We start from the raw sequence: 23041 nt of genomic DNA on the forward strand, positions 1-23041 counted from the left end.
CGTGCGTTGTTTAACGTCAGGCACGTTGTTGAACAGCTAAGGGGGGGTCCTCGTGCCAGTATTTACAGAAGTAGTCACGGTAGTTACAGCGGCGCGATAATCTCCTTCCTAATTCCAGTAGTTAGTAGCACTGTACGTTTTTCTTTGCTGCCACTGGCACTGTTGTCTTTCTTTGGGCCCATGGCGAAGAAAATTGTCGTGGAAAAATCAAAATGCACTCACGACTATGGCGTACCTCCGGGAGTATTCACGATCTGACTGAAAATGAACAGTGTATCGTCTCAACTACTGCAACATGAGCATTTGGCATTGCTCGGCTTCACTCGGCTGCACGTTTTCAAGGTACGTTTGGTTTAGCTTGCTTTGCTTGGGTGTTTGAACTCCGAAAATTAGTTCAAACTCCGAGACATTTTTTACTGATTTTTTTGGTTGAAGTCCGATTTGTACGAGTTCCGAGACGTTCAAACTCCGAGGTTCCACTGTACTGTAATTTTTGGGAATAAAATATGCCGTTGAAGTTAAAATAATCCTACACTCAAATTATTCATTGTAATTTGCTCTAGATTGCTTTAAACACCACATTGTTGTTGTCTCAAGTAATGTGCTTTGCTTCACTCCTACCCAGCTCTCTTTCACTAATTCCATTGACTGACATCACTTAGTTCTGCCCACATGGTTCTCAAGTATAGTTGAAGCTGCATAGTATTGAAAGCTAAACAGCCTCCAGGCCAGCTCTCTTCATGTGGAAGGTGTAGAACAGATGGCAGATGAACCTATCACTTTTCTGTAAATCCCCATCATTAAAAAGCGCTGCTTTGACGCAGCAGGCTAAAGGCACAGTTTCGGTTTAGACGAGGGAGTGTAGGCCCTGGAGCAGGGATAACAACACTGGCTTGTCCTTAGACATTTTCCCATAGTGATAAGGACTCGACCAGATGCTTGCACGGTACAGTCACACTACCGTGGCCTCTTTCCTCTTTTTGCAGCTAAAAACTCCCAGCAAAGGGGACAGTGGGAGGTTTCAAACTTTCTGTGGTCTCATTTTGAAGTGTGGTTCTCTGGTGAACACTGCATATTACAAGGGTTGTCTTTCATGTAGCGGACTGAAATGGATGCTATTGAATGTAAGGGGAGAGAGACAGACCTTTGATATGTGAGATGGCATTTGGATTGTGAAAGGATCAAGCTCATAATCTCAGTCAATAAGTGTGTATGAAGCAAATTTGAATCCTGTTAGGCTGTTAATGTCGTAGAATCATAGTGTTTACTTGTGGGAAACGGAAGGGCGCATACACACAAGGGCACAATGAAATTAGTATTTCGCTATTGTTGATAACAAACAATGTGCTGTTTGTGTAGCCCTTTGGCAGCATGATATTTAAAATGGAACAGAGAGAAGATTTGTTTTGATTACGTTTTTTGTTTGCTGGCAAGCGGTCTTTGTTTGGTAGAATTAATGCTTGATATTTGCTGTCCTCTCAGAAGGCAAAGTCAGGCAATTCACCTTTTATACTGAGCAAAAAGGCAGACTAAAATATATTTATTAGTTGTGTCCTTCCTAGTGTATTTATGTACAGAAGACAATTAAGGCCAATTCAGGAAGAAAAAAATTGGGAAAAAATTCATCAATCAACATTATGCTCACAAAACCCTGGTAAATTCCCCCCCCCCCCCCCTTTTTCCTCCATGTTGTTTTGTTGAATCCTTAACATTGCATGATTCCTGCCATGTGTTGGAGTTTATATGGATGGTGTGCACCCAGTGTTAGTAGTAGGGAGGGATATACGGTTATCAGCCGGGACAATTATCGATACTGATATTTGGCATTTTGACAAATATCGACATCGGCCTTTTTATGAATCTAAAGGCCGTATCTCACGGAGTGGTGAATGCTTGCGAATGTAGCGAATTTAGCATTTTCATCCAGATTTGTAAGATGTTCACAGACATTTATTACTTGTGGCAAATTTTTTTTGAACATTCAGAATATTTTTCACTGCCTGTGAAAATCTTTTGAAACCTTTTACGAACCCTAACCCCAAATTAGTTACAATCGCATGCATTTGTCGCTCAGTGAGGTCCAGGGAACTTTTCATTTATGTATTCATTTAGATTTCCACTTTATAAAATATGATGATGGAAACCCCATACATATTATTTATTTATTTTATTTAAAATAGAAATTAAGAAATTCTGTTTAAATTTTGGACAACTTTATTTACAGTAGAAAACTTTAAGGCACTATTTACTTGCTTAGTTTTTAATAGGGATGCACGATAATATCGGTGGGTGGCCGATAATTACCGGCAATTATCAACCAATTTGACGTCATACAGATAAACCAGATAATAAAAAATCCGCCGATAATAACTCTTTGACTGCCAGACGTTTTCAAAAACGGGTTGTCGCCAGTGCCAGCCGATTTAAGCATTTTGAGTGATCTTTCAAGGTCCACAGAAAATGTTGTGTTTGGACTATGGAAACACACATACTACCAAATGAAAGATTGGACTCTCAGCTTCCATCAGAAAAAAAAGTTTGTTTCTACCTTATTCCGTTCTTCAGTAATCAACAATAGAAAATGGTTACTTTCACCGAAATTCTCTCTTTTGAAACAAAAAACGGAGAAAAAGAGCTTTTTGTGAAACGATGTTATTTCATGCACTCTAGTGAATTGTACACTTCTTTTTGTCCATGAATGATGCCACAAACACCTAAATAGTGCTTTACTTCTGTAAAACGCTTTCACCAACAATGAAAAAGTGTTTTTTGATTGCAAAATACGTTTATTTCCATTCAACAGTGTAACAATTTGACAAAACAATTTCGCAAACTATTTACAAATGTGTGCAACTGTGGTACTACTTACAATTATGTGGATGTTTCAAATACAGTTTTTCCTTTTGTAACGCTCTCCTGCGTGCAAGGAGACGCCAGGACTCGCACAACAGTTTACTTTCACTTTCACATTGGTCCGTTTTGCGTGCAAACGTTACACTTTCTTGACGGGCTTTTTTCCGGGGAATAAAAAGCAAGTAGCAGACTGTACACACTTCCTCCGATGAATATGCATTGGACTCGGGGCACTCTCCGTCGTCCGATCGAATGTCCGCCTGTGCGTGCTCGGTTGCGCTCCGCGTTACGACACCGTCATAGCCGCCGCGTCAGCGGTTCCAATTTCGCCGTCAAGCTCGGATTCACCTTCATCATCATGGATATCAATGTACTATTTTAGCGTTGGTTGATGCCTTTCGTCTTGTAAGTGTAGAGCTGCTTGCAAACGCTCGCCATTGCCCGTTCCCTCCTCCATCTAGCTCCATCTAACGTCTTCTACTGCCGCGTCAATGCTTTCCAACCACGGAGTCACCATCATCTTCATCATCGATGATGATGATCGTCATCAACAATGTGCTTTTTTAGCGATGCTTTTGGTCTTTGAAAACAACGGCTCTGGCGTTAGCTCCTCGCGACCGGCCGCCATTTTTCCTTTGTTTTCCATTCTGATCTCCTGCTCAACGCTCTAGCTCCGCCTCTACTGACGCCCACCCGATCTTGTCAAAAGAGAGTCATCGCTGCCCTCTAGGGGCCAAAAATAGTCATTAGGCTCAAAAAACCTGCTTAAAACTTTCAGGAGAGCTCCGCAAGCCTTCCCAGCACCCGTTTCAAAAAAAAAATAATAAAAAAATGGGAGGACGTCTTTTAACGTCTTTGGCGCTCCTCCGTAGGTTTTTGCAGAACGTCATTTAACGTCTTTGGCAGTAAAAGAGATAATAGACATGCCACGTTAGTCCATCTATTGTGGTTGTGGCTCAAGTTGTGCCCAACGCCTCAACCCCTTCCCTCTCCTATGGTGGTGTTGCATATTTGTGACGTTAGAATGCGCACAACCTTGTGTTCACAGAAGATGCATCATGGCGACTGTGGGCTTTCCTTTCTATGTTGCATTTTTAAAACATGACTGTTTTGTTTTGGCAAACTCAAAATTAATTACTGTTTGCAGGGATGTGATTTTTCCGCTAATTCGCGGAATTCCGCTTTTTTTATCCCCCCCCCAAAAAAAATATGATTTTTTTTTTTTTTTTTTTTTTTGTATTTCATTGTGTATGCACATGACTCCGACAGATAACATCTTCTGCTATAACAAAGACATTTGTGGTATGCTCTAATATGAGTTACTTTTCATTTGGTCATGATACAATTATTTGTTCATGAAATTTGAACTCTTCAACATTATTTATGTGTTAACTTAGTAATCACATTAGTTAGATATGATGATATTCTCAGTGATAGTTTTTAAAAGCAAAGGCAGTCCAATGTTTTTGAATGTGACTGATTTTGAGTTGACTAAAACTGCCATTTTATATGGGATAGTTCAATATACATTGAAAATTTATGCCGTTGTTTTGTCTATTTCTTTGTCATGTGAGTGCATTGAAAGTACTTAAAAACACGGAAAACCCATGAGCGAGTGCCAGCGGCCCCCAGACCCCCGGCTAAATTTTCAGATAATTTCACTTTGGTCAAATCACATCCCTGTGTTTGTCTTTGAAGCAGAGATATCAATAAAATGCTGCTTCATGGTTCTTTACACAATGTTTCAATGTATTTGTACATGTTAGGACTTGAAAGTATATTTGTATTCAAGTTCATTTTGCAAACAATTATCGGCTTACTTATCGGTTATCGACATCGGCACTTCCTAAATTATTGGTTTATCGTATCTGTTGATCCCTAGTTTTTAATTTAGCTTAATACATGCTGATGACGCTGGAAGCCTGTAATTTTAATTTTAATCCCTGTAATTTTTGTTATGCTGTAATTTTTAAACAAAGCTGTCTATTCTTTATATGTTTAAAATTAAAAGAAAAACAAATGTGCTTGCTTAATGTCATTCAACAAAGTGATTTTTAAAAATGTTGATGCTAATGTTTTCTCTTTTACTGCAAATTAATATTGACTTAAAATATCGGTTATTGGCCTCTTAGACTACTAATTATCGGCATCGGCCATGAAAAAACCCACATTGGTCTCTCACTGGTTTGTAACATTGCGATGTTTAATAAAAGCTTCTAGTTTATCATGTTTGATAATGTGACTTTTCTGTAGACCTTAGAAATGTTAACTAACATTTGTGTTAGCTGTGTCAAATGCAGGTCAAATTTCTTGTATATGACCAATTAAAAAGATGGTTTCATAACATGATACGAGCAAGCAGCTTTGTATGCTCATTCTCGTTTTAAGCAACTGCGTCACGTATTTACTTAAAGGTTAATTCGTTGTGGAAACACACAATGAGTGACTGATTCCTCCAATCCAGTCATTGACGTTTTGTATAATGTGGCTGACATTTCGGCTGAAACCGCTTTAAGGAGTCGCCCTTTTGCTCTATTTCTGGCCCACACCATGGGGTTTCTTGGTTTTTATCAAAACAGAGAGCAGTGTGTCATAGCTTATTATGGGTAACGTTGGGTTTGGCAGTTGCTGGAGAATGCATGTTTGTGGAAAAGGGTGCTATGAAATTTAAACTTTTTTTTTTTAATGTTCACTTGTGCTTTAGCCAAAGCTTGTTATTAAAGTTAATAATTATGATAACAAATAGAAAACCTCCTTTTGCAAGCAAAACTAATGTAATGTTATGCAAAGACATGGATATGCTAACTTCATTAGCTTGTGTGCTAACTCGGCTAGCCTAACACATCAGTGCGTGATTGAGAAATGGGGCAATCCCTCTGTAAATGTTCTTACCTTCTGTTTCCATATGTTGTATTGAGCAAGACTTCCGTGAGGAATTGTCATAGTGAAGTCTTGTATGGATGGAACCCAGCGTCCCATATTGGATGGATGTTTTGTTGTTCTACTTCAAACTAGTTAAGCCTCATTTGACTCAATTGCTTAAATATTAATGATCAGTCAGTTTCACACAATTGTTAAAATCCTCAACTATCAATAAACTAAAATAAATTTTTCATGTCAATCGATTTTCAGGTCATTGAATGGCTACTAGTACACTGCTTTCTCACTTTGCCTATCATGAACTAATGAAGCCTCCTCCGATGTGAGGTAAAACATCTTCTAAATCTTCTACATCCAGGACCATCCAGTTGGGTTCGATTCAGAAAATGAAATGAGCTAGATGAATGAGAATATTCACAGGCATCTTATGTCATTGTTGAAATTTGGAACCTCATATTTATTGCAGATCACATTATTTTTATACATGTATAACCGTCCTGAACTGGAGGAAATGTCATTCTTGTGCCCATGACATCTGAATAATTATGTTAAAGACAGACATTTGTCCTTGGGGTTGAGCAATCCTCCACTGATGAGATAATCAACTTTTTGTTGTACCATTTTATTTAATCAAATACATTTATGTTGTATGCCCTTGTTATAAATGTATCAGCCAGTATTGGTCCTCCAGGACAAAGAGGTGATGGTCAACCTTTTATCTAAAGTGAGATTTTCTGAATTCCTTTAATTCCAGGGGAGCCACTCCCGTTACACGGCTGCAGCTGTTCACCCGCACTCTGTCTTTATTGATCAGCCTCTTAGATCCAGAAATTAAGATTCCTTAAAGTATTGTAATGATATTATTGCCACCCCACCTCCTCTCAACGCAAACCATCTTCCCTTTCATTGCTACCTCTACTCTACATTTCCCTTCCTCCTCAATTTTTTTTTATCAAATTAAAAGCCTTTCTGTCTTTGCTAGTGCTTACTGGCATGGAGTAGACCCTTAGGTAGCGTAATGGCAGTCTGTTACAGGCGGAGTTTGTGTGTGGCTAGTGCTACCCAAAAACGCTTAGTGCTGGCTAAGCTGATGAACCAGGATACAGGTTAAAGTTGTCCACAGAGAAGTTGTCATTTTAACCAACAGTCAGCTGGAAAGGAAAATAGTGAGAGAGTTGATGGGATATACCGTCCATATCCATTTCCTTTTAGGCAGTTTAGCATGATACTTTAGTCAGTGAGCACAATACTGAACTTTTTGTTGTTGTTGTTTTTTTTAGCATGCAAGCTAGTAAAAAGATTAGCTTAGGGTATGACTGTTGTGGGGTTTGTATTATCCTTTAATTCTTCTTCTTTTTTTTTTCTTCTTTTTTTACCATGCAAGCTAGTAAATAGATTAGCTTGGGATACGGCTCTTGTGGGTTTTATATGATCATTTAATTCTTTTTTTTCTTTTTTAATACAAAACACAGGTGACTGGTTTCTCACTTTAGCTGTAAGCACAGTTTTTGATTTGCACACCAAATTTCAAAGGGTGGGGAATGAAATGTTTTGCTGCACATGAAAACAGAAATGATTGTGCTTTGAGATTTTTGCAATTCCCACCTTATGGGCTTAGGTGTGGATTCTATGGAAGGAGTGAGGAAGAGTGAGTAATGGGGAGGGATAGAGGAACAGAAGCTGATTCAGTAGAGGAGGGAACAGTGGCTGTTGATTGAAGCAGAAAAAGTCACACAGTGAAGAAAAAAGCTAAAAAGCTTGGCCAGGGCTGCACCTTGATTTTATATGGGGATGATTATCCATTGTCAGCAGTATGTCTTTGTTGAGAGCGATGAGTGGTGAGTATAATTTTTCACAATAATCCGTTACATTATGGATTCAATGTTTATAAATTCTTCTGTTATTCAGACATGTATTAGATGGCTGCTTAGCCGAATGATATTCTTTCTTACATCGCACACGCATATTTAACAAAACACCTGCTATACTGATATTACATGATGTAAAACTCAATAAATTAAAAAAAAGTTTGCATGAGAAGTATGACCACCACACCAGTTTATCACATTGTCCATTTCACTAACTTAGATCATGTTCTTTATTCATCCCGTGAGAAAAATAAATAAAAACTCATCTTAAACTGCTCCATTGAATACAAGTAAATGCACCTGATCATGGTTTTGAATGAAAACTTGCATAAGCTCTCTGTTATCCTCTCCATTCGCAACAACAGGTTTCCCGTCTCTAGAATGTAACATTCTGCAGGGAGCCAGGTTATCAGCCTCATATTGATTCACAATAGGTTCCATGGCTCAGCTGTGCAGCGCATCATTGTTGTGTTATTTACGTGGGCCAGCACGATAACTGGCAGCTCCCTGAAATGTTGCTGACCTCAGCCAGAGGTGAGCAGGCTCACAGATATTCTGTCACCACAACTTGCATTCCTCATGTTCACCTGATAAGTGCATACTTTTGGTTTTGGGTGGTTATTTGCAGGGTTGGGAGGGTTACTTTAAAAATGTACTTTGTCACAGTTATAAGTTCCAAGTACCTTTTTATCTTTTATTTTTATTTTTTTATAGTACTTGACTGTGTTATCTGTTCTACATTTATTGCATTTTGTTTTAATGTCCAGATGAGTACAATAAGCCCTGACTTTTCTTCTTCTTTTTTTTTTTTTTTTTTTTTTACTGCGACTACACCTATCTTCTTGTATCTTCCCTTCAGTGTGGAGTGTTGGGGCTAACACTCCATAGTTTCTTGGTGGGGGTGAGTGACACCTTGCACGAGCTTGACACACAGGCTGCAGTTACGCTCTAGGCCAAAGGTGGCAGCCACAATGCACATTTACGTTGAACTACTCTTGTTACCTTATTTGTCAGTGAAAATGCCTAAAACTGGCAATTTGAAAATTATGTAAAGTCATAATATGCATGGAGACTTTTCACAGTCATGCCTCTCGAGCGATTTCAAGAGTGATCAACCCAATTTTACGCACGCACGCACGCACGCACGCACGCACACACACACACACACACACACACACACAAATGTGTTTGCAGAATTTAAGATTGTGATCGAGACCCAACTGGCCATATACATATTGTGTTTTACAACAATACCTATTAATATTTATAATTGGACTTCGATATATACCCCTGGATGAAATAGGTAACCTCGCAATCTCCATTGCCAAAATGCCCCGAGCGAGTCACGATACGCTGGGAAATCAAGGACGCCGGCTCAAAATGTGCACACACAGTCGTTTATAAAAACAATATAGTGCTAATTGTGTTAGATGGCCCTGAACGTGAGAAAGTTTGTGGCAGCCCTAATGGGTAGTTCACAAATGAACTTCTTTTTATCTTTTTCGTTTAACGGCAAGTATAATAATTTTGGATGTTTGGCACAGTCATTCAAAACAAACTTTCCTTGTTACCATCAACTGTTGGCTCACTTGAAGGGCTACGCTGACATCATTGACACTAACCTGTCCCCCAGCCTGTAATCTTATTAAGATCACATCCATCATTGTGACCTCTGACAGTGTCTTTCACCCCAAATCATGTGACCAACTTAACATTTTACAGACGGTCCAGCAGCTGAAAACAACCACTTTGGAGCCACTGAAGTGAAATAACTTCACATAGGTGTTAAATAGGTGTGCTCAGCTTTATCATAATCTGTTTGTCGGGATATACTTTATTGCAATATTTGCTGTACCTTTTGTTTTTCTTGTGTTTAAAAATCGTCTGCATCAACCTTGATGAAACTGTTTGCTGTTTAGATGCCTTTTAGGCATCAAACATGTTGGATCTGAATTAATTGCGCTCATCTTGGTTGTTGCCAATACCGGAATCCATTATTGAAGCATTATTTGATAGTGGAGCACACACACGACACACATATGGTACAATTTACTATTTGACTGACAAATTCAAATTGTAGATAACTTTTTTGGGATGCCAAGTTAGCAAATGAGGTAGCTTGTAATTGTTCCGATGTGTGCAATGTTAATACTAGCTTAAATGGGGTTGTAGGCCTCTGGTTTTCATTATGCTGACTTGTATGTATTGCTCAGACTTCAAATCTGTCGGAAATCCATTTGGGAAGCTGTCTATATTGAGGGTGTTCTACGTTGTCGTGCAGGAACTCAAAAGGGAGGAGCGTCAAAAATGCTGCAGCCATTCAATTTGAGCCAAAAACACAAGGAACCCACCCTGCAACCACAGTCTCAACTGTGGTTGTCTCTGATGTCATCCTGGAGCAATTCCTTCTCCTTCTCTGTTCCAAGCCATACTTACTGTAGGAACATAGCTATATAGAGCTTATGAGTTGAATTAAAAGTTAACTTTAGACAAAGTTTTGCATCCCAATAGACGTAATTTTATATCTTGATAATGATGTACATATTTTTCCATGTCTTTATAAAATAAATGCAAAATAAATAAAGTAATAGTAATAGATAAATACCCTTCAAAATATCTGGTTGTACAACCACTTCTCAAGGACTACAGTAAAGTGCCTTCTTCTTCTTTTCCTTTTGGCCTTTGCCTTCAGGGGTCGCCACAGCGAATCAGTGGCCTCCATCTAACCCTGTCCTCTGCATCCTCTGCTCTCACACCAACTACCTTCATGTCCTCTTTAACTACATCCATAAACCTCCTCTTTGGTCTTCCTCTAGGCCTCCTGCCTGGCATTTGGAAACTCAGCATCCTTCTGCCAATATACTCCTCTGGACATGTCCAAACCATCTCAGTCTGGCCTCTCTGACTTTGTCTCCAAAGCCTCTAACATGCGCTGTACTGCATGTACTCATTCCTGATTCTATCTATCATGGTAACTTCCAAAGAGAACCTCAGCATCTTCATCTCTGCCATCTGTCTTTTCCTCAGTGGCACTGTCTCCAGACCAAACAACATTGCTGGTCTCACCACAGTTGTTTTTATAAACCTTTTATTTTAACTGAAACTCTTCTATCACACATCACACCTGACACCTTTCTCCACCCGTTCCAGCCTACCTGCACACGCTTCATCACTTCTTTTTCACACTCTCCATTGCTCTAGACTGTTAACCCTAAATACTTAAACTCCTCCACCTTCTTGGTCTCTTATCCCTGTAATCTCACTCTTCCACTTGGGTCCCTCCCATTCACACACTCACAGATACTCCGTCTTGCTATGGCTAACCTTCATTCCCCTCCTTTCCAGGGCAAACCTTCCACGCCTCGAGCTCCTAATCCACCTATTCCCTGTTCTTACTACAGATCACAATGTCATCTGCAAACATCATAGTCCATGGAGATTCCTGTCTGACCTCGTCTGTCATCCTGTCCATTACCATAGCAAACAAGAAGGGGCTCAGAGCTGATCTCTCCCTCCACTTTGAACTCCTCCGGCACACCTACAGCACACCTCACCACTGTCTTACGGTCCACATACATGTCCTGCACCACTTGAACATACTTCTCTGCTATTCTAGACTTCCTCATACAAAACCACAGTTCCTCTCTGGGCACCCTGTTATAAGCTTTCTCCAGATCTACAAAGGCACAATGCAGCTCCTTCTGGCCGTCTCTGTACTTATCTATCTACATCCTCAAAGCAAATGCTGCATCTGTGGTATTCTTTTTTTGGCATGAAACCATACTGCTGCTCACAAATGTTCACCTCTGCCCTCAGTCTAGCTTCAACTACTCTTTCCCATAGCTTCATTGTGTGACTCATCAGCTGTACTCCTCTGTAGTTGCCACAACTCTGCACGTCTCCCTTGTTCTTAAAAATGGGCACCAGCACACTTCTCCATTCCTCAGGCATCTTCTCACTATCTAAGATCCTGTTGAACAACCAAGTCTACTGCGACCTCTCCTAGGCACTTCCATACCTCCACGGGTATATCATCAGGACCAAGTGCCTTTCCACTCTTCATCCTCTTCGATGCCCTTCTCACTTCATCCTTACTAATCTTTGCTACTTCCTGGTCCACAACAGTCACCTCTTCTACTCTTTGTTCTCTCTCATTTTCCTCATTCATCAACTCTTCAAAGTACTCTTTCCATTTTCCCATCACACTACTGGCATCTGTCAACCCACTTCCATCCTTATCCTTTATTACCCTAGCCCAGGGGTGGGCAAACTTTTTGACTTGCGGGCCACAATGGGTTTGAAATTTTGACAGATGGGCCGGACCAGGAGCATTTGGACCTCATAGCACAGTAAAAACACATAGATAAATGTACAACCCAATTTACTTATAGTGTGCACTAAGGACTGCGTTTTTCAAATGTGCAAAATCCACTTATTTAAAACAGCTTTTCCAATAGCTTCATTTTTATTGTTTTAGCTCAACTTTTGCTGTGTTTTTATGCTTTGTAAAGTGACCTTGGGTGTTCTGCAAGGTGCTGTTTTTAAATGAAATGTATTATTATTATTATTATGATTATTATAAAATAGCCCTAATCCAGGTAGTAAGTTTGCCTCAATGAATATGCAAGATGCGGCATTTACACACTATTTGGCAAAGTGGGAGGAGAAATGTAAATAGATTATAATAGCACATACACTATGATCTGTCAAACCTGGTGACTGCATCTATTATTAATAGATTTCAATTCAAGGCGTAAAGTTAAAGAATTTTTTTCCATTGGCCCACCCATTTTTTACCCGGGCCCACAGTACGTGTGACACATGCGGCTGCATGATAGCCGCTGCTGCCTGTCACGCGCTGAGGACAAAGCGCGTACATCCAATCCGTCTCTGACCACTTTTCCATCTCCGTGGGGGACGCATAGCACACGGTGTTTGTGCAGCAGCTCAAAAAGAAGCCAAAAGCCAACGAGGAAACGCTCATAGAAGTGCTCGACGCACGCCCCGGGGATGTATTCACCAATATCAACAGTCTCCTGCATGCGCGCTCCTCACCTCACCCATGACAACATGTAGAAAGACTATCTTCAGCTGTCAAAAGGATCAAAACACGCAACAGTGCCACAATGTTGACTGATAGACTGAACTCTTTGTCCCTGCTTTCTTTCAAAAAATAATTGACCGATTCTCTGGACTATCAGGACATTATTGCTGCGTTCAACACAAAACCGTGCCGTCTCCTGCTGTAAATGTCCAAATCCAAATCCAATAAGATAAAATAAGATCCACTGATTGTCACACCCATCTAAGTGGGGCGAAATTTGTTCTCCGCATTTGACCCATCCCCTGAGGGAGCGGTGAGCAGCAACAGTGCCGCGCTCGGGAATCATGTGGTGATCTAACCTCCCAATTCCAACCCTTAATGCTGAGTGTCAAGCAGAGTGACAATCGGTCCCATTTTTATAGTCTTTGGTATGACCCGGCCGGGAATTGAACCCACAACCTCCCAATCTCAGGGCGGACACTATAACCACTCGAAGCTGAACAAAAAAAAAAAAAAATTAATTTTTTTCTAGCCTTATTGGATAAGTTCGGCGGGCCGGATTGAAACGCATAACGGGCCGTGTTTGGCCCGCGGGCCGGGGTTTGCCCATGTCTACCCTAGCCTGTTGCACAGTAAAGTGCAACTAATTAAAATAAATAATGTAGTGCTGTCACTATCTAATATTTTTAGAATCGATTAATCTATCAACTATTTAATCAATTAATCAGATTCATTTTAAATTTTGCATTAAAGTGTATTACAACCACTCCCCACCTCGATTACAGTTTATTAACCAGTGATTGGTGTTTATTTCGGATTTCGGATTCGTATAGTGATAAAAGGGGGTGGGGGGTTGATGGGTTTTGGTTATTGTTTTCCAAAGTAAAATGTCTGTGCAAATGTATTATTTTGATTAAACACAGAACATAATAAGTCTTCTTTTGTGAAGATCTACATAAATCAGTGAACAACTGTTGTTGATATGCGGAATTCAGAGGATTTGGCCAATTTTAATTTGCAAAATGGCTCAGAACGATTACTCGATTATTAAAATAGTTGTCGCTTAATTTGATAATCGATGACTTGTCAATTAATCAATTATTTTTGACACATCTAAAATATGTAATGGAAATACATGTTGCATTTAGGACACTTTCACATCGGAATCCTGTAAACGCACTATGCCGTTCTGTCAGCAAATCTCTTAAGGTTTTTTATTTTTATTTTTAAATTTTGTTTTTGTTAAAAAGATAGTGAGGAGAATTTTGTATGTATAACAGATTTTTGCATTTGTGTGAGCACTGCCAATGTTATTCAAAAAATGTAAGTATTAATAACAAGGTTACAATGTTAATAATCTTAGGACAGTTTAACCCACAAATTAATTATATTTACATTATTTCCAATGGGACACAATTACAATAAAAAATCAACCGCTGTCCAGGTTCCACAGTAACACGTTGGTATGGCCAAAATTAAAGTTAATTTATTCAAATTGGTGGCTACACAGTGTTTAAGTATTTAGTAAGATAGAGAATACTTGAGACTTCAATCAAATTCTCTGTCACTGTTGGTCTAATTTCTCTGTGAGAAAAACTGTCAAAAACTCAGCTGTCTCTTCAATAGATTGACAAGAGTCAGAATTACAAAGGCTTTCCAAGCATATGTCAAAAGGTTCTTCTTGTTAGAATGCAGGTCAGAGACAAAGCTGATCTCAAGGTTTTGTGGAAAAGCAGAGTGCACACAATATGTAGGCTGGGGATTTTAGTGGCCAGACATGCCAAGGGCAGCAAAGACTGGTCCCTTGGTGAGTGTTTTCAGTGTGTCCAATTTTATTCATGCTTGATTGGAATGACATCTGACTGGTGTAAAATTCTCTGGTGACCTATGCCTCTGTTAACGTGCCCTAGTAAAAACAATTAACGTCATCCTTATTTATAAACACACCAATTCATCCGAGGATTGTGACAGGACTCATCTGAAATACTAATGGTACAGAAATTTGACAGTATTGATGACATAAGTCAGGTTTCCATCCAATTGTTTAGATTTTTTTAAGCAAATTTACTGAAAATGAGCAAAACGGACATGCGACTTATGCCCGTTTCCATCTGTTCTTCTTTTACAAATATTGACAGGGGACTTCGCTGCTGTAGGTGAGATCATAGAGATGTGATCCACCAGTAATTTAACTTATAGTAACTGTTAACTTAAGAGTTTTTTTATTCAAATTTTCAAGAAATGCAAAAATAAAACTGAATGGAAACGCTGAAAATTCGAAAAAGGCCCAAAATTTGCAAAAAAAAATAAAAACATATTCTTGCAGGCCGTGGATTTTGAAGTGTATGGAAAAATGCGAATTTTGGCTATGGAAACAGGTTTTGGGAATAAACATTGACCGGATATTACGTCACACGTACGTTTGTAGTCCCAAAACAATGTTGGAAGATACGTTTTGTTTTGTTTTCTATTGAGCAAATATACACAAACATATAAGGCACTCATGTATTATCAAATGACAAAATACTTGACATAGATTGAGCAAAAGCATTCTGACAATAAAATTGAACATTAAAAATAAAAACCAGCCTGCTTGCTCCCTCCCTACATATTGTAATTTCTTCTTCTTTTTTTTTAACAAATCAATTCTTCCGCCGCGCTTTGCGTGTTGCAGGAGAGGAGAGACAGGTGCTTCACAAGTACCAAGTGTCCCCATTTCCCCTTCCCTGTAGGAAAGGGGAGGGGTGGGGGCCACACAGGCAGTGAGACTCTGACGGAGCACAGCAAAGGCGCAGCAGAGCAAGGATCACAGCGCAAGTTTGAACTATATCGATATAGACAAAATAGTCTAATTCCATATCCCGTTTAAAAATATATCCGTATAATTTTTATATTGATATATCGCCCAGCCCTATTGTATACCTATAGCGGCGGAGTCCCCTCTCAATATTCGCAAAAGAACAACAGAAGGAAACGGGCAAAAGTCACGTCCATTTTGCGCATTTTCACATAGTTTGCTTAAAAACGTTTGGATGGAAACCTCACTATGGACTGGACACTTCTTAACAAAATGTAAACTTGATGTTGCTATTGACCTCTCAAAAAAATAAAAACGGGGCCAGAACCTTGTATGTTCAAATTCGGTCAATCATATTTTTCAACAAATCCATACTCTTTGTTAGTCCACAAATGGTTATGTTTTTTTTTCCCTTTCTTGAATTATTGGCCAATGTCAAGTGTTGAAAATGGCTTTCTTTCTTTGACAATTCAATGTTAGTAGGTCAAAGTGTGATGGTTTTGTAGATACGGGGACTCTGCCCTACACCGCAAAATGCATTTTCATCATGTCATTAATTCTTGTCATCTGTTTCATTTAAAATTGGTGTGCAAATGTACTTACAACTTAATGCAACCAAGCAGGTTTAGTAATCGATCAATCCTTTCGTAGAATGAGTCCTCTGTTAGACATTACTCGCAATGATGCAGTCACTTGTCAGTCATTGCAAATGTATTACAGATACTTTATTCTTCTCAAGAGCGAAATTAGATTATCACAGCAGCAGCTAGGTTAATAAATGCAAAAAAAGAAAAACAAAAAAAGAGCAATTACATTACAAAACAATATATTTTCTTGCAGTACAAGTTATCAAAACATTTATTTTCCACAAAAAAGATGGTAGGTGACATCATCGCTGTTTCCCTGGAAAGAACAGATGGGTAGCACTCGAAGAGAAATATCACACCAAATACAAATATAGCTTCTTGTGGTTTCTGTGATAGTCTATGTTCCCACTCTTTCTATTTATTTTTGATTTAAAGAACTTTTTGAACTGATGACAAAAATTCTGACCTATTTGTTTGCCTGTCCAAATTTTATGTCAGCAATTAAATCCGTGTTGTTTACCTTGTTAAGTCTTACTGGTTTTTAATATATATTGCTGGTTGTTAACTTGTTACAACACAGATTGATCACTCTGAACTGCAAGGAGCGGCCGTGTGCTATCTTGCGGATGTGAACAATGGTGAAAGTCACTGGAAAAATGACACATCAAGGTGTGGTTGCAGTGTCTCCTGGTGTTGGATAGGGCACATAAAAAAATCAAGCAAACAGATGTTGCAGTTCATCTTTGCTGTTAAGTTCACAAGTGCAGCTCATTCCAACTCTGATTTTAACATGCCATGTTAATTTTCTTTTGTGTAATTTGCACGGCAGGTATTTTTGTACACTTTACTTGGAGGTCTACATGCAGAAGACTGTAGAGACCACATGAGATGTGCTCTACTGCTCTTATTACTCGCTTTTTGAAAAGTGCGAAGATGGGAGAGGGACAGACTGAAATGTCTTCTAGTAGGTGTTTTGACACTTGTAAAAGACAAGCAAAGAAGCAGCGGGAGACATAATTCTCTTGGCAAATGGTTTAGTGTGGAGAGGCAAACACATAGCGCTGCTGCAGCTGACTCATCTCCTCTCCGCCTGTTGTTGTTGTTCCTGTTGTCCCGAAGCTTTTGGCGAGGAGCACTGAGGATCCATCAAAATCAAAAACTTTTGACTGTCGCTGATGTCTCCATGTATTTTGGCAATATCTTGGCAACTGCAAAGACAATGACTGTGAACTGTTATTTGAATGCACCGTGATGTGGTTTGGGTGCTAATTTGATAGCTTCATGATATCTTTCTGCTCTTCAGATCCAGAATGCTAAAAAGAGGATGACTCCTCCAGGTCATCCAAGACATCCACGTGTCTTTGTTGCTGCCTGTCCCCGGCGGCCCCATCTGCCTCCCAAAAGTTAACGCCCCCCACAACGACACAAGTGGCCATCCCAGAGGGTAGGAAGGGCGAGCCAGCCCCAGTAAATATGCCTGGATGGAGGTCTCAGTGGCGTCTTGTCCTGCTGAACTCCCTTACATGTGGCCTGGAGATCTGTGTGGCAGCAGGGATTACATATGTGCCGCCGTTGCTGTTGGAGGCTGGAGTGGAGGAGCGTTACATGACAATGGTTTTAGGTAAGTGGTTGCGGATCTGCTCACTAAGTGTTATTGCTAGGGATGGGTGTCGTATAGGGCCAATACCCAGCCTTAATTCAAGGTATCGGTCGTTGCGATGGCAGCCGATACCAGTATCAGTTGCTCTCGTGGTCACTTTACGTGCAGGAACTAGAAATTAGAAGAATAGAAAGTTGATTAATGTAATGCAATTTTAAAAGGAACCTCGACTGTAATTCAAGTTTGCTGTATATTATTTATTTGGTTGTTACTAACATAACTATGAGATTCATTTTTAAAAAATCATTTCCAGTTTAATACGTTTTGTAGAAACTTTATTTGGACGTACGCCGCCATTGTTATTTACGTCGCAATGCATTCATTGCTTAGTGACGTAGAATGGCGGCTGGCTCTCTGCCTAGCAATGTGAAACGACTATAAAGAAAGCAAGGTAAGCCTCCATAGCAAAACTATTGAATGTGTCTGGTGAATGATGAGAGCACGGCGTGGGGGAGGGCGACTCCCAATCGCATGTTGTTTCTTTTTAAATAAACGCAGGACTCCACTTTTTAGTACTGTACTGGCCATTTTCATGTGAAGACATTTTCAAGGACCAAAATAAAAACAAAAAAAAAACAAAATATCACTCACCATAGCTGCACTGGGACATTTGTATACAGATGTGACATTTACCATCCATCCATTGAGGGCTGTGAAATTAATCAAAATCCAATTACAATTTCAATTATTACACTCCACGATTACAAAATTGGCATAATCGTAAACAAAAATACAAGATTATTAATACTAATTTTAAGATGTTTAAATGTATATTTGCACATTTTTTAATTTTAAAATTATTAATTTAATAATTCTTGCTCCAAAAGGAATTTACATAAATATAGTTTCAATTTTTTTTATTTGTTGTAATATTTTAAATGTTTAAACATTTTCTTGTTTTGTATAAAAAAAATAATCATTTGAATAATCGTGATTTCAGTTATTACCAAAATAATCTGGATTATTATTTTTTCTATAATTGCGCAACCCTACATCCATCCAACCTTCCACTCATCGACAATTTGGTCAATGTTTTCCTTCGGCATACATTTCAGCTTTTATACAGAAAATTATAACACACTCATTTGTAACTGTAACAAGCAAGACACACTCTTAAATAGGGGTGTTAGAAAAAAATCTATTCTGCAATGTATTGCAATGTTACAGTGTGCAATTTTCGAATTGATTCAATATGTGGCCGAATCGATTTTTATCACTTTTTGATGGAAATATTCAACAATAATGTCTTACTTAAGGTTAGGGTTCACACTTAAAGCAGGAATAAATTTGTTATATTAATGGGACATTAAGTCTTAATATTTTATTTCAGTGCTGTTCAAACATGAAACAGACTGCAACCTGTTTGTTAAATACAATGGCTCAGTTATAAACCTGAAGTTTCAGATAAATAAATACTTTTCATACAAATCTTACATTGTACATGTACAAGTTTACTCATTAGTATTTTCAAAATTTGAGTAATTTTTTGCTGCTTAATTCATATTCCACTAATACAATATTAACCAGAATACCGTATTTTGTCAATTCTCGAATCGATTCAATATGCGGCCGAATGGATTTTTAAACATCACTTTTTGATGGAAACATTTTACAAAATGTCTTACTTTGGGTTAGGGTTCACACAAAAACATGGAAGAATGTTATATTAATGGAACATTAAGCCTTAATATTTTATTGCAGTGCTGTTTAAACATGAAACACACTGCAACCTGTTTAAATACAGTGGCTTATAAGCCTGAAGTTTCAGATAAATAAATGCATTTTCATACAAATCTTACATTGCACATGTATTTTTACTGATTAGTGTTTTCTAAATTTGAGTAAAAAAAAAAAAAAATTGCAATAATCAATTTATAGATTCATATCGGGATTAATCGAATCGTGATACGGATCCAATCGGCAGGCACTTTGCAATTCACACCCCTACTATCTACTACCACCTGGGGGTTCGAACCCATGTCACCACCGAGCCGCCATGTGTAGAGGGTTGGGGGGGGGGGGTGCTTAAAGTAGATGGAATAGCTCAGGAAATTGTTAGTGTGTGTGTGTGTGTGTGTGTGTGTGTGTGTGTGTGCGTGTGCGTGTGCGTGTGCGTGTGCGTGTGTGTGTGTGTGTGGGGTGGTTATCCATTGTAAAATTCTTAATTGAAATAATGGCTAAATAATAAATCACACATAATGAAACTGTTGTTTGTCTGCAATGCCAATGCCAGTCACCATAAAAACGTTTTGACATTTGTGTATGAAAAATCATTTATGAACAACAAATTTACATGAATAAAAACGATTATGTAAAATGTACATGAAATGTACATTTTAAATAACACAATTAGGATTTTCCTATAGTGCAAGTAGCATTAAAAAATGTCTTACATTTAGCTTGATTCCGGTAAGAGCAAATGTCTTTTATTATTTTTCTGCAGGTGTAGATGTTACAATTTTATTATTGGGACTTTACCCAACAATTAACTGCCACATCTCAGCAAGCTACATTGTTTGTTTTTGATAAAACGCTGTGATTGCGTCTTCTTTTTTTTGGTTCTTTATTGTCCCGCTAATTTCTAAACACACTGCCACCTGTTTCTTATTAGGACCTTACTCTGACCGCAAACCCCCCAAAATGAGCTGTTAGTTAAAATAAAAACAAAGATAATGTAGCAATTACCACATATTTTGAAGTATATTTCATTGAGTACATGCTACAAGTTGGAGTCTTCAGGAAGATTTTATTAAAATTCTGAGCGAGAATTAAAAATTCTGACATATTCTGTGTACCTTAAACGCATCAGTAGTTGGAGCAGAAGCTCCATGCCCTGGCCCAATGTAAGAAAAACGTTAGTTTACCGGGCATTTTTGCCGCTGCAAAAGTGGATGGGAAGGATCATGGTCTTTATGAAACTGAGGGTGACATCTTCCCCGCGTCCTCAGAACCAACTGCGCACAAATGTCAGACTTCATCGTAGTTGCAAGGCTGATTACAACTTGTCACTACATTTCAATTGAAGCTAGGCTAGTACGCAGCATGCTTTGTGATGATGTCGACAAGATCTATCAAATAAAGGCATTGGTTTTGCTTGAGTTTTCTGCACTCTATGACTTTTTTATTTACTGTGAGTGAGACTACGTAAATACAAACCGAGAGACCAACTTACCGACCGCAGGTGTAGTGGCGAGCGACCTGGCAGAATGGGGCGCGTCTCGTAGTATGACGTCATCCAAGGATAAAATAATAATAATTTGTTTTATGTAAATTATGTTGCTGAATTTTTGTTTTGAAAGGCAACAAAACTACTTTCACAAACTATTTAAAAAATATATAAAATAGATAAAATAAATGAATGAACAAAGGGGCACTTTGGGCATCAGTGCCAAACCATAATGCACCGCGCCGCCGAGATGCAGACTTCGCTTATTAGATAAGTAGGTAGTTGGGGTGGGGTGAGGAAGATGAACCTGACGCTTGTGTAACACTAGTTGGATGCTTTTGACAATAACAATTCCTTTTTATACCAAAGTGGTTGTTGATGGGCCACTGCTCATCTAGACATATGCTACAGTAGTGTATTTTCTCTTTCTCTTTTGGTTAATTCACTAAATGTACTCAAATGAGGATTTAAGATTACCCTTTCAGATTTATGTGCATAGCATTATAGTGCTTTTATTGTATTTGAGGATACTCTCATACTTTGCCAGTGACCTTGCTGATGCTGGTACACACTGTTACACACGTGATGGGAGCCACTGGGCAGGCAATCCAGAGACCCAAAGTACTGTAAATTAGTTTTGATTTTATCGGCCATTTTAAAATTTTGTCTCAGTTTTAGTCACGCTTGTTAGTTTTTAACATAGTTAGTCAACCTCATCTAATTTTTATTTAGTCCAATTTTAGTCAGCTATAAATCTAGCATTTTAGTCTTTATTTTAGTCCAAGAAAACATCATTTTATTCGTCTGGTTTTAGTCAACAAAAACTGTTTTAGTCAGGACAATCATTTGACCCCTGTAGGCCTATATTTTTTTGTCAGCTGATAATGTTGAACATTTCAGATCAAAAACTATTTCACATACAATTTTCTCTCATCTTTTTGATAAAAAAACAACAAAAAAACAGCCAGCATCAGTTAGTGGTCAGATTAACATTATTGTTGGAATGTTAAAGCCATTGGATTATTGTTACATTATAACTATAATTTACTTTTTTTTTTTTTTTTTTTACCGTTCACCGTGAACCCACATCCTGTCTGTCCCATGTGTTTGTGTATGTTGCACTCGCTAGCTGCAAATGTGAAAGGGAGTGTGTGACTATGTCACATGACAGTGTCACAGTGACGGATTAGCAGAGACAAGATTTTACAAAATATTATAATTTTCGTCTTTTTTTCTTTATGAACTAAAATATCCATAGATTTTAGTCCAGTTTTTACCAAGTGAAGTACATTTTCGTCTCGTCTTCATTAGTAGATGACAATGCATTTTGATTTTGTCCTAGTTATTGTTCATTAATGAGGGTTTTATTCATCTAGTCTACTTTTAGTTTGGTGACAAATGTGTGTTGACAAAATTATTTTTGTTTAGTTTTTGTTGGCGGAATTAACACTACTGTAAATACAAGAAACCCTTATTCTTTTGAGTGTTTTTGACTGATGCATTCAGTGACATGCAATTTTTTTAAATTGTGGAGCGGTACAGAGAATGGATGAATGGATGAAGCTGGTCTACCCAGAGAATACCCACGCAAACACAGATGGAACATATTTGTGTTTGTACACTACCTTAAGGGTCTCGTAAATACTTAGTCTGATAATCCTGTCAATCTAAATGCTATTCACATGGCCCTCACTTAAAGCAGCTAATTATGGGACTGCTTGCGAAGCGTACCGTACATCGCACCGGCACAAATGAGGTATCAAACGATGCGGCTCGATCTGACTCGCTGCGCTTTTATTTTTATAAGAATTCCCAGTTACCATGGCGACGCTATCCGACCGATACGAATCTGTATCTTCAACCGTTAAGTCGTGAGAGGCTTTTGTTCAAGGGGTGCTTCTCTCATGCAATCTCAATGGAATGTGGGGCACGTGACGGCTCCAAGTCAAAAATGTATTAATGTCTTAAGTAACAGTGACATATTTTTAGATTATGGTTAACTTCCACATTTCTTGACCGATTCCAGTCATTTAAATTTTAAACTGTTCAGCTCATTTACATTTTTTGAAATACTTTTTCAGGGACAGTGAGATACTTTTAGTTGATGTTGATTATGGTTAACTTCCACATTTCTTGACCGATTCCAGTGGTTTAAATTTTAAACTGTTCAGCTCATTACCAAAGAG

At 38.5% G+C, this 23041-nt stretch overlaps 1 protein-coding gene across 1 annotated transcript in view; it reads left to right on the forward strand.

The window, feature by feature from the left end:
- Positions 1-23041, forward strand: part of LOC144054118 (solute carrier family 45 member 3) — a 54972-nt gene that overhangs the window by 11390 nt on the left and 20541 nt on the right. The window contains exon 2 of the mRNA XM_077569223.1: positions 17333-17650. Coding sequence (XP_077425349.1) covers positions 17503-17650 — 148 coding nt within the window. The 5' untranslated portion in view covers positions 17333-17502. The remainder of the gene's footprint in view (positions 1-17332; positions 17651-23041) is intronic.

Source organism: Vanacampus margaritifer, chromosome 6 (genome assembly GCF_051991255.1).
Source record: "Vanacampus margaritifer isolate UIUO_Vmar chromosome 6, RoL_Vmar_1.0, whole genome shotgun sequence".
Lineage (NCBI taxonomy): Eukaryota > Metazoa > Chordata > Actinopteri > Syngnathiformes > Syngnathidae > Vanacampus > Vanacampus margaritifer.